General features: G+C 25.4%; 1 protein-coding gene across 2 annotated transcripts in view; it reads right to left on the bottom strand.

Moving 5' to 3' along the window:
• The window catches only part of LOC100201323 (hydrocephalus-inducing protein), a 150,370-nt gene that overhangs the window by 75,469 nt on the left and 62,479 nt on the right, over positions 1-12,422 (bottom strand). For both annotated transcript variants that reach the window (XM_065818900.1, XM_065818901.1), the window contains exons 31-38: positions 10,719-10,802; positions 7,401-7,568; positions 7,113-7,243; positions 6,520-6,793; positions 6,297-6,448; positions 3,983-4,013; positions 3,450-3,584; positions 2,297-2,536 (exon numbers count right to left, since the gene is read on the bottom strand). In XM_065818900.1, the coding sequence (XP_065674972.1) occupies positions 2,297-2,536; positions 3,450-3,584; positions 3,983-4,013; positions 6,297-6,448; positions 6,520-6,793; positions 7,113-7,243; positions 7,401-7,568; positions 10,719-10,802 (1,215 nt within the window). The remainder of the gene's footprint in view (positions 1-2,296; positions 2,537-3,449; positions 3,585-3,982; positions 4,014-6,296; positions 6,449-6,519; positions 6,794-7,112; positions 7,244-7,400; positions 7,569-10,718; positions 10,803-12,422) is intronic.

Raw genomic sequence — 12,422 nt, 5'->3', positions numbered from 1 at the left:
CTATAAATCATGGAAGCATTTAAATAAAAAATAACATAGTAAATTTTTTAGGTGTTTCATTCTCAAAATCTAAATGATACCCAAATTAATCCATGGATTCTTTCAGAATTTGATATCCACACTGTAATTGCAAGGCAGATCTTGCTGAAGCATGTACATGTAACACTGCAGTTTTATTTTGGATCGATAAAACTGTTAAAATGTGAGAATCTAAAACAGTAACTGATTATAATTCTTAATGAAAAACAACCAATTATCACTTAAAAAAGACCAAGAATATTATTACCAAGTAAAAACTCAACTTCTTGTTACTGAATACTAATGCTGCAATTTTTTTGTATGGGCAGTAAAGGACTTTTTAATTTATAGAATTTTTTATGAAGAAATCTTAACATCTAACATCATCATTAAGAATTTAAAATTTTTATCTTTAAAAAATTACTTTTGAAACTAGTGAACCTGAACAAATTGAAAGTAATGTTTTATCATTTCAGGATCTAATTTGTTACTTTTTTTGGAACAAAAAAAAAATTTGCTTTTAGAGATATTATACATTTAAACAAACATTCTAAAAGTAAAAAAAACATGCTGAGAAAAAAAAACTTCATTAACTGCTGAACAAAAATGCTGAGAGAGAGAGAAGAAAACTTATTTAATGTACATTAAATATGTTGAGAGAGAGAAGAAAAGTTATTCAATGTACATTAAAAATGTTGAGAGAGAGAGAGAGTAAAAGTTATTTAATGTACATTTAAAAAAAAAGTATGTAGATAAAATGATATTTTGTTCAATAAACCTTCAATGTTCCTTGTATACATCTAAATAAACCTGGTAAGCATCTGTATAGCTTAATGGCATATTACTTTTAAATTATTGTTTAAATTATTTGCTAATTAAATGCTACTAAAATTAACTAAAGCACATACTGAATGAAAAATTTCATATAATGTTGTATGATATTCTCCATCTTTAGTAAATAAAAAATCAACCAGTATCAAGCGAAAGTTTTTTTTTTAATTAGTTTTAATATATAATTTATAACAACTATTATATATTATAATTAATAATTTATAGAGTTTTATGTGCAATAAAAATCCTAATGGTATATTTTTTATTATATTGGCTTTGTTTACATTTTTATCATTTATATAATGACAACATTTCTTGAGTCACAGAACAAAAACTAATTATTTACTACTTTTATTTAAACTATTTATAAAAACTACAATTAATGTAAAAAAGTTATATAAACTATTTTTATACAAAATGAAACTAGCTATATCTGTATTTGCATATAAATCATAATTCATAATTCAAAATTGTATTTAGACATTAAAAAATAATAGAAATCCACATTTTTATCTGTATTGGAAACAAATAAAAAACTTTTATTTGTACCAACCCAATCTACATCAAGAAAGGTTACATTGGGTTTTTGCTATTCAAGATTTTCTGAAAAGACTCTTGCTATTTATTAAACCGATGAATAAATTTCTGCATTCTTGCTATTTATTAAACCAATGAAAAATCTCATTGGTTTAAACAGTAATAGAAACCTCAAAAAATTGGTCTGGATAGTTTTAAATTTATTAGTTATATTTATTTGTTTTTATTTTTTAAATTTCTTTTGTTCCTGACTCAGTTAACATCAAGTACATCACAAAAGAACTTTTTAGAGATTTTTTTGTCTTGTAAAATTAGAATGCATTGCCAAATGCACACAGTAAATCTGTAAAATTAGGATACATTGCCAAATGCACACAGTAAATCTGTAAAATTAGGATACATTGCCAAATGCACACAGTAAATGAAGTCTAGAGAAAAATGTGTAAAATTTTTGTCCCTCATAAAGTTCCATAAAGTTGCCCTCACCCTTCCATAAAGTTGCATATACTTTTGAAGTTTTATTTCAAGACTATAAAAATTTAATAGCATCTTCAATAATATAAAAATTTATAAACAGATTTAAATATTTGAAAATCTCTTTTTTTTAAAATGTCCATCTAAAATTTTTACACTCCTTTATTTTGTCTTGGTTTATATCTACATTCCAATTTAACAAGAGTATTCAAACTAAAATTCAATTTCAAGACTTCAAAATTGAAATTTAAAATCTCAAAACTGGTTTTGGTTCAAAGTTATGTCAAGGCAAACTTGTGGAGTTTGCCTGAACTTAAATAAACTAAAAATATTTTTCACAATTAAAACACAACAGTAAATGTTAAAAATTTGTTTAACTAACCAGCATCTAATTTATATAATTTTAATATTAGTGTAAAAAGAAATTTTTAAGTACCTTCTCCTCTTCAAGATATTGTTTATCAAACTCTAAAGAATAAAACTCAACAGGAAATGTGCAAGGATTTGTTACTTTAACAATGACTTCAGCTTTACCACAAAATGGAAGAACAGGGGGAAAGATTAAAACTTTGTTATCTAACTCAATATGTGGTTCTTTTCCAGTTCCTTTGCATGATATAAAAGGTTGGATTGTGCTCTGAGATAGTTTAATGAATAACTTTTTTGAATAATTAGCCTACAAATATTAACTAAAAAATATTACATATATATATATATATATATATATATATATATATATATATATATATATATTTTTTTTTTTTTTTAATAACCAACTAAAACACACAATAAAATCATAAAACATTTTTAAGTTCAATAAACTATTAAATTTAATGCATAAAAAATAGCATATAAAGTTATGAAAAAGCGAAAAAGTGTTTTTTTTTTAATTAATTTAACTTTCAAATGTTAGCTCATAAAAAATTAGCCAATGTAAAATGTAATGTAAAAATATGTAATATGTAAGTAATGTAAAAAACATAGATACATACATAGATACATACATACATATACATTCATCATACATACATTTTTGAACATCGTAATACATTTTTTTAATATGCAAAACCTGTTAAATATTAATATCATTATATTCATAAATGTTCAAGCAATATAACAGTAAAAGCTTATGTTTTTTTAGATATATAAACAATAAACAATGCAAAAGTGCAAAAAAAGAAAATTAAAAAATGTGGAAAAAAAGGTTAATAGCGTGGTAGAACCCAAGGAGATCATTGTATTTTCTAAACAGACCTATTTTAGAGCTTCACAAATACTTACTGCCAACAAATGATGACATTTTAAGAAAATATTGCCATATCATTTCCTCAAATATATTAGTCAACGAAATTCAATATTAGTTACTCCATGCTGAAAGGAAGATACCAGCTAGAATGTCAACTCCCTCATGCAAAATGTGAGAGAGGTATTAAAAAATTTGTTCACAAAAGTTTTATAAAAATTTTAGGTTCAAAATTTTTTTAAAAACTATTGTGAAATTTTCTTCACAAAAATTTAAGAAAAATTTTAAACCTAATATTTATGCGTTTAATTTTTAAAGCCTTAAAATTAAATAAATTAAAAATTACTTCTTCTCTTGGCATAAACTTCACATTGACATTTTGACTTTGACCAGGTAATAAAAAACCACTTGAAGGCAGAAGCTCAAAGATACTCACTTGTGATGGAGCTCTGGCGGTTTTCTTATTTAGAGATTTTTTATTCTAAAAGTGTTAATGATAACAAATAATTTCTTTAGATCATAGTTTAAAACTTGTAACAATAAATAAGGAGTTAATTTTTAATAACTTTAAAACATTGGGAAGTAGACAGCTAACCCTTTTTATATTTTGATAATGAAGTTTTTGGTTGAACAGATGTTTACATAGACTAACATTTTAAATCAAAAACCAATAACCTGTCTTTCCTACTAAAATTTATGAATTAAAAATGTAAGTAATTGAATACATAACTCATAAGTTGTGAAAAGTAATTGAATTCATAACCTATGAGTTGTGGAAGTAATTGAGCTTATAACTTATGAATTATGTACCCAAACACTCAATTATTTATTGTATCATTCTTTCAATGATTTCCATAACTCTGCAAGATTTTAACAAACCTCTAAGTCTTGAAGGAAATGCCAATGACAGCTAAAAACATAAATTTTTTTTATGAATTAATACAAAGTTTATTAATTTACTATTTATATGTATATAATTTAAGTTTTCCTAATATTTTTTTAATTTATATTACTACTTAAAATAATACTGCAAAATTAGTTTTATCTAAGCAATTGTCTCAATTAAGTTATTGTTTTAACATAATACACATTTATCTCATTTTAATGGCATCCGATATTTTTATATTTTTATGCAATACACATTTGTCTCATTTTAATGGCACTCGATGTTTTAACATTTTTATGCAATACACATTTATTTCATCTTAGTGACTTATCTTAAAGATAACTGCAGCAAGATTGAAAAAAATAACATTTTTTTACAAAATAAAAAAAATCAGAATTTTTTAAAATTATATCAGATTTACATAAAAAAGTATTACAAAATCATAACTAAAACATTTTTTTTTAATGTTGGCGTGTGTAGAAAATATTTTTTTAAAATGTTGGCGTGCAAAGAAAACATTTTTTTTTTAAATGTTGGCGTGTGTAGAAAATATATTTTTTTAATGTTTGCATGGGTAGAAAACATTTTTTTAATGTTAGCATGTGTAGAAAAGGCACAAAATCTCAAATTGATAGCAAGTTTCAGAGTGACTACAGTATATTTACCATTTGTCAAAACTTAATTCATTTATTTCAATGTTTTCTAATTAAATAATTTTAATAGTTTTCCTAGATTCTTGAATTTCTTTAAAATTTATTCTTAAAAATATATATAATATATTTTCTTAATTTCTTTAATATTTATGTATTTAGCTTTAAGAATATTAATCAAGATATGAGCTGGGATGATTGCCTGCTATTTTTTTTTACTATTCAATGCTTGTAGACACCTTAGCTGAATTTAGGTCTGAATTCATTCTGAAAAATTTTCCTTCTCATTCCCTGTCATTAATAGTACAACTGACTTTCTGTGTCAGATCCAAAGTAACAGCAAATATTTGAGCATTGGTAGCAACACTTTGGCACTTGGCTTTGGATTATATTTATTTACAACATTTTAATATTCTTATTATTTCTCATCTTATTATTGCTATGTTTTCTTCACAAATTGTTTATATGATTTTATAGTGTTTTATAGTGCTAGTGTTTTAGATAGGATTTTGTTCCATTAATCCACCTTTTGTTTTACATGTTGCAGAAGCAAAATTGTTGTTTCAAAAATATTTAGCAACATGAACAATCTCATCCTTGATGTTTGAAATTGAAAAATCTTGGGCTAATAAATTTAACAGATGAAACATCCATATTCAATAACATTAACATCAGCTCAAGTTTCCTATCACTGCTTAAGTTTTGACATGTTTGATGTCTTATTAACTACACTGCAAACTTTACAACCAAACTGTTTTTGACATATTTATAGAACTAGCAGCAACATCAGCCAAATAGTCATAAGTGAATGGACAGATGTATAATAATAATATCAACAATAATTACTATTATTGTTATTACTATTAATATTGCTACACTGTAATGAGTGTTTAAATATTTAAATCAACATTACATATAAACTTTGCATAAATATTTTAGTGTATTTAAACTTTTTTATAAAAAGCCTAAAAAGAAAAAGTAATTTAAGTAAAAGATGTCATTGATTTGGTCATCTTTGTTACAGTAAAGTTAGACCTTAACCTTAAAAAGTAGCAAGCTTTTGAGACCTAGTCTTTTTAAAACGTAGTTCTTACACAAAATTTTGAAAAAAACTGTTGCAATTGACCTTGATGTTGACGTTCTTATCATAAATTTATTTTGTTATTGTTGCTGATAAGAATAATTTACTAAAAAAAGAAATAATAATACTCAAAGATAGAAGCACCATTTATGTTAAAAAAGTTAATTAACTGATGTGTAAATGAGAGGGAGGTGATTATGTTTAAATTTTATAACAAATTTTATTTGACAAATTTTACAAACTATAATGTTAATTAAAACAAAAAATAAAACAAATTAGTTGTAAACCCCAAGGATTTTTAATATTAAAGATTATAAAGTTGAGCCTTTAAAAACGTTAAAAAAAAAAAAAAACTCAAAAAAGCAAACAACTGTCAACCACATGATCTAACTGCATTCGAAAAAAGATAACAACACTTAACAAAATTGTTTAAACTTTTAGACACACAAACAGTATTTTGCTTATACTTTTGTAGATATACATTACGATGTTTATTGGAACTTATTAATATAAAAGTTGTAAACAACTATTTTTGTATAAAAAGAAATAATAAAAAATCATTTAATTAGAACTTACAAAACATTTGAAGTGTTTTTTATTTGCAATGCAATTAGTTTACATTGACCACATATAACTTCACCAAATTCAACAAAATTTACAGATAATGATGCATCTGGAATAGTAACAAATGCTTTAAAACAAAGATTGAAAGTCGGCCCTTTTAGAACCTAAACATGCAATAAAAAAATAATAAACTTGAATTTACAAAGCTTCAAACTTAACAAACAAACTTCCTAACCTTAATCGGTAACACTGTTTGAATAGGTCCAACAGATAACTTTTCTGATTGAGGACTAAATACTGCTTCAAACTCTAAATGCTCATTATGAGGATAACCAGGAAGACCTTTAACTGGATCTAATTTGACACTAAAGCCTGTTTTTAAAATACATTTATGTTCTGCATAAAAAGAGACAGGGAGATGACCTATATTAATGACTTGAAACATTTTTCGCACAACTGATCCGTAAATTACAGGACCGAAATCCAAAATATACTCTGTCAGAGATGGCCTAAAATCAAAATAAAATCTATGATTATTTTAAAAACAGTATTTTTATTATGTAAAACTTTTTGTGGAGAAAAATTTTTATTCACAGCAGAACTTGAAATACAGTCCTAACACAAATAATTTTAATGGAAGCATTTATGAGCCTACTACATATAATATTCATGAAGCATTAATGAGCCTACTACATATAGTATTCATGAAGCATTGATGAGCCTACTACATATAGTATTCATGAAAGCATTTATGAACCTGTTTTTTGTGTAAATGTTATAACTGGTGTCAAATTTTATAACATTTATATTTTTATTTGTAAAATTAACCTTTGCGATTTTCCCATTATTGTGCAAACAGATTGAGATGTCTCTGCCATATTGTTTAATTTTCCAAGTACTAACTGTTTTATTTCAAGTCTATCAATCTCAGCTTGAATATCTATTTCATTTATTTCACTCTAAAATACATAATTAATATTGATAATTTTTATTTTTCTATGACTGCATTAAAATATTTTAATAAAAACACTATGCTAGTTTAAGGATTTACATTTAAATAGAAAACAATAGAAGCTACACCATGTTGTTTTTGTATAAAATAATAAAATTACTTACTCCATCAGTAAAGAAAATTTTCTGCTTTGATAAACTTTCCATAGCTTGAGCATGTAAATGTTTGTATTGGGCAGACTGATCGTCTTTTGGTAAATTGAATATAATATGAGGGAACACTCCAGTACCTTTTATAGTTATTTTTTCAGAAGGAAAGTGAGCAACTTGCACCTAAATTGTTACAAAAAATTATTGCATAAAAATTCTATTGTTTTTAAACTGAAGCAAAAATGAGTTTTACTTAAATGTAATAAACATTTTATTCAAGTTTTTCTTTTATTTATAAACTTCTGTAATTATCAGTAGCTAGTCTACAATACCAATCAGAACACTGGAGTTTCTTTACACAATTTCTCAATATATTTAGTAGAACAAATTGTTAAATACCTGTTAAACAAACCATTTCTAACTAAATGCATAAATTTAAAAAAAAAAGTTTTTTAAAATTACAAAAACTTGAAAAAAAAAATTTACTTTTTATTTTAACTTAATAAAAATTTTGGAAGCTGTAGATGTAAACTTTTGTTACATTGTCTTGCCAAAGATAAGTACTGGATTGACTTATTTGACTCTTTTTTTTTTGTTCTCACTTACACTGCCGCTCACGGAAGTTAGGACAAAAAATATTTTTTCAAAAGAACAACATTAAAATGTAATTACGTTATAAAATTATTTACTTATATTAGTAAAATTTATGTTTATATAAAAATAAATCAAGTTAAATAAAATTTGTATCAAAAAAATTCTAAATTCTAAAAAAATTAAAAAATTATAAAAATTCTAAAAGTTATTTTAATGTAAATATATTAAAATAACTAACATTTAAAATAACATAAATTGTACTCACAAGTAAAAGTCTTATCATTTTAAATAAATAAACAGAGAACGCAGAAACATATTAAAGGTCACGTATGAACCTGTATTTTACATTATCAACTCAAATCTTTTAAGTTTGTCGTTTAACAAGTATTTCTATTGTTAACTGTGTTTTTGTAGATATTTTGTGTATTTTGTGTTAGTGTTTTAAAAATTTCAAGTGCAGAAGTTCAAAGGTAAAATTAAAAATTATTTTTTTAGTGTAAATTCAAAATATTGAAAAAAATATGCCTAAAGGTAAGCCAATAAGTGTTGAAAAAAGGACAGCAATACTCACTTTGCTTCAAGAAGGCTATACAGTTAGAAAAATAGCTGAAAAATTAAATCTGAGTAAATCAACAGTTAGCTATACGATTCGCCGATATCAAGAATCTGGAAGTTTGGAAGACAGAAGTCGTCCAGGTCCTTCTCGCATAACAACAAAAACTGATGACCGATGTATAAAAGTCATCAGTAAGCGTAATCGAATGTTAACTGCTCCACAAATAACAGCTATTTTCAATTGTGATCGAGAAAAAAAAGTTTCTGTCAGTACAATCAAACTAAGATTGCAAAAAGCTAATTTGCATGGTCGTGTTGCTATCCGAAAACCATATCTACGAAAAGTTAATCGACAGAAGAGATTCCGTTGGGCACAGCTCCACAAAAATTGGACGATGGATGAATGGAAACAAGTACTCTGGACCGATGAGTCAAAATTTGAAGTTTTCGGAAATAAGCGAAGAGTTTACGTTAGAAGATCTGCTGAAGAAAAAATGCTAACTCAATGTCTGGTTCCAACAGTAAAACATGGTGAAGGCTCTGTGATAGTTTGGGGTTGTTTCTCTCTGGATGGAGTGGGATATTTGCATAAAATCGATGGTATAATGAGAGCAGAACATTATAGAGATATTTTTTTTTTTTTTTTTTTTTTTTTTTTGTTATTCACCTCCTCAAGGCCGAGAAGGCCACTACAGACGAGGAGGTTACTTAATAGTGGTTATAACCCTCTCTCAACTCTATAACTCCGAAACACGAACCTTGACGAACAAGGCCGCTGCGCGGAGAAACAAGTTGAGCGCGGTACTACCAGGGACGTGGTGGGGATCGAACTCGGAACCTCTCGCTTATGAAGCAAGCGCTTTACCACTACACCACTACCGCATAATATCCTGGAAAACCGCATGATATCCTGGAAACAAGTGCAATCCCTTCGGGACTTTGATTAATTGGAGATAATTTTATTCTGATGCATGATAATGACCCTAAACATACTGCATTATTATGTAGAAATTATTTAGAATCAAAAAAAACTGAAAATGTATTACATGTAATGACCTGGCCTCCCCAAAACCCAGACCTCAACCCCATTGAGTTACTATGGGATGAACTGGATAGAAAAATTAGAACTGTATGTCCGACATCAAAATCTCATTTATGGAACATTATAGAACTGGAATGGAATAATATTCAAAAAGAAACAATTAGATAATTAATTGAAAGAATGCCGAGAATAGTTAAAGCAGTTATTAAATCAAAGGGTAGTTTTTTTGACGAAAAAAAATTTAATTATTATAATGGTTTTTGTACATTTTTATTACATAAAACTGACTAATAATATATTTTATATTGAAAATGTATAAAAAATATAATTTTTATTAATATAAATTAAAAATTCTATAACATAATTATATATTAATTTTGCTTTTTCGAAAAAATCTCCAGTGTCCTAACTTCCGTGAGCAGCAGTGTATATCTCTCATTAGAAAATAACAAGAAAAGTGACTATTTGAGCTTTACAAACATTGTGCATGGGTGGTGTCCTTGTTGATTCATTTAATTTGTATTGTAAGACCACACTTATTAAAAAACCTGTTGCATAGTTTTTCTATAAGACTATTGTACTAGTTACCTCGCTGCTTCAATTGCTCAAAACTGTTTTTCATGATCCTCCAAATAATTAACTGTGCACTCTGTGCTCCTAAAATTTTTACCATCCTTAAAAGACATTTAGGAAGTCATTAATTAAGAAAATTTGTCATTGACAAAAGCAAATCAGTTTATTATTTACAAGGCAAATTAAGTTTCATCTCTCTTGCACAGGATAGATTTTATCAATACTCCAAGATAAAGGCTGAACTACTTGTGAAGAAATTTTATTTAATATATTGATTGTAACGAGCATATTCTTATTGATATCTTTAAAAATAGACTAGTCCTTTATCAGACATTTTAATTGCTCCTGTTTCCATTGCTTAAGTTTTTTCTTATTTAAACTTTATCTACCAACATTTTTGTCAAAGTTTTGCTTTTCACTTTTTATTTAAACAAAAAATATAAAATAAAATTACACAGATTTAAATAAAAACACACAGATATATATATATATATATATATATATATATATATATATATATATATATATATATATATATATATATATATACATATATAAAATCAATTAACCATGATATAAATCTCAAAATCTTGTGGAACAATTGGTACACATTGAATTGTTAATTTTGCCACATCACCTGCAGATAAAACACCCTGAAAAAAAAAATCAAATTTTTGATCTCAGTTGATATCTATAATTAAGTTCAGGTGAAGTACCTAATCAATGATGAAGATAACTTGCCTATAAGAAGAGGAAAACTCTGATATAAAAAGTGACTTTTTTTTTCCACTGCATAATTCACTTTATTTTGTAAGTTAATTACGGTTAGAATATGAAAATAAATTAAATTTAAAAAATAAACAACAACAGAATTGCTCATGTTACTTTGTAAATTGAAAAAGTAAATACACAACTGCTATGAAACAAGTATGTTCATTATGTAGAACAGCTGTAATACAATTTTTTTACTAACATTTTATGCTGCTGTGAGAATAGCCAATTTCTCAGTAATATATAGTGACTGTGTAAATGCTGTGTAAATACTGTGTAAATAGTCAAACTTAATCAAACATGGCAACAAAGATGACACAAAAAACATTTAGTAATATTTTTAAACATTTAGTAACATTTTGAACTTTAAAAAAATTAATTTATTAAAAAGACTATTTTTGAAGTAAAAATTCAACTTTTAATGTTTTTTTTTCAAATTTTTTTTTGATGAAAGTAATTACTTTTAAAACTTTTTATTGGTATTTATTTTATTTTCCTGAATAAATTCTGAATAAATGCATTATTGACATTGATACTTTGATGTCACTTTTTATTTTATTGGTAAGCTCAAGTTACTTGTTCTTAAGTAAAGGATTAGGTCAATTCCTAATACCATTTATGTCTCTTTATGATTTGAAAATTTGTTCTTTATATTTATTGAAAATTCTATTTGAGAATTTGTTCTTTTTATTATATAGATATTGCAAAAGTTCAAATTTCAAAGCAAAAACAATGGAATACTCCAGATTATACCCTAACTAAAAAGGTTTAATCTAGCATTGACAAATGGTATAAAGAAAAAACTTCTCTAAGGACAGAAAATTTTCTCTGACTTGACACATATACCAGTCTTGACGAATATTAACTTTTTTAAACTACCGCAACTTACTGAATTTTTGTAAAATACTTTAATTGAATTTTATTTAATAATTCATGTAGAAATATTATAATGTAAAAATGAAATAGAATTAGGTTTAAATTAGCTTTAGGTTTTTCAATCATTCAGAGCCTCGAAAAAAAAAAAAAAAAAAGCTTACCAACTTACCCTACCTCAGGGTAAGTTGACACAAACTATAAAAATAATTATGAATGTAAAATTTATGATTTTTTTTTTCACTATTTATTTTGAGAACAATCTTTAACTAAAAATTTAATATTACTTCAAGTTGGTAGCAAATAAAGTTTATATGATAAGCCAAAACAGTTGCCCATTCTTTTGAAATTTTTTTCAACTTTCTTAAGTTAAATAGAATTTTTAAATTTTGCTTTTAAATTTTTGACATCTTATTAAAACAATCAACAAATTTTTCTTCTGTTCTTAATGTTTTCTATTTAAAAGTTTAACTTAAAAAAAATATTTTTATATACTTTCTTACTCCGAATTCAAACATCTTTAAAATGGTAATGATGATGTATTCTAATGTCTTAAAAATGGTAATAATGATGTATTCAAACCTCTTAAAAATGGTAACAATAATGGTATTACTGATTTTATTTAATCA

The sequence above is a fragment of the Hydra vulgaris genome, chromosome 15, assembly GCF_038396675.1.
Source record: "Hydra vulgaris chromosome 15, alternate assembly HydraT2T_AEP".
Lineage (NCBI taxonomy): Eukaryota > Metazoa > Cnidaria > Hydrozoa > Anthoathecata > Hydridae > Hydra > Hydra vulgaris.
This window is presented reverse-complemented; position numbering and strand designations above follow the sequence as displayed.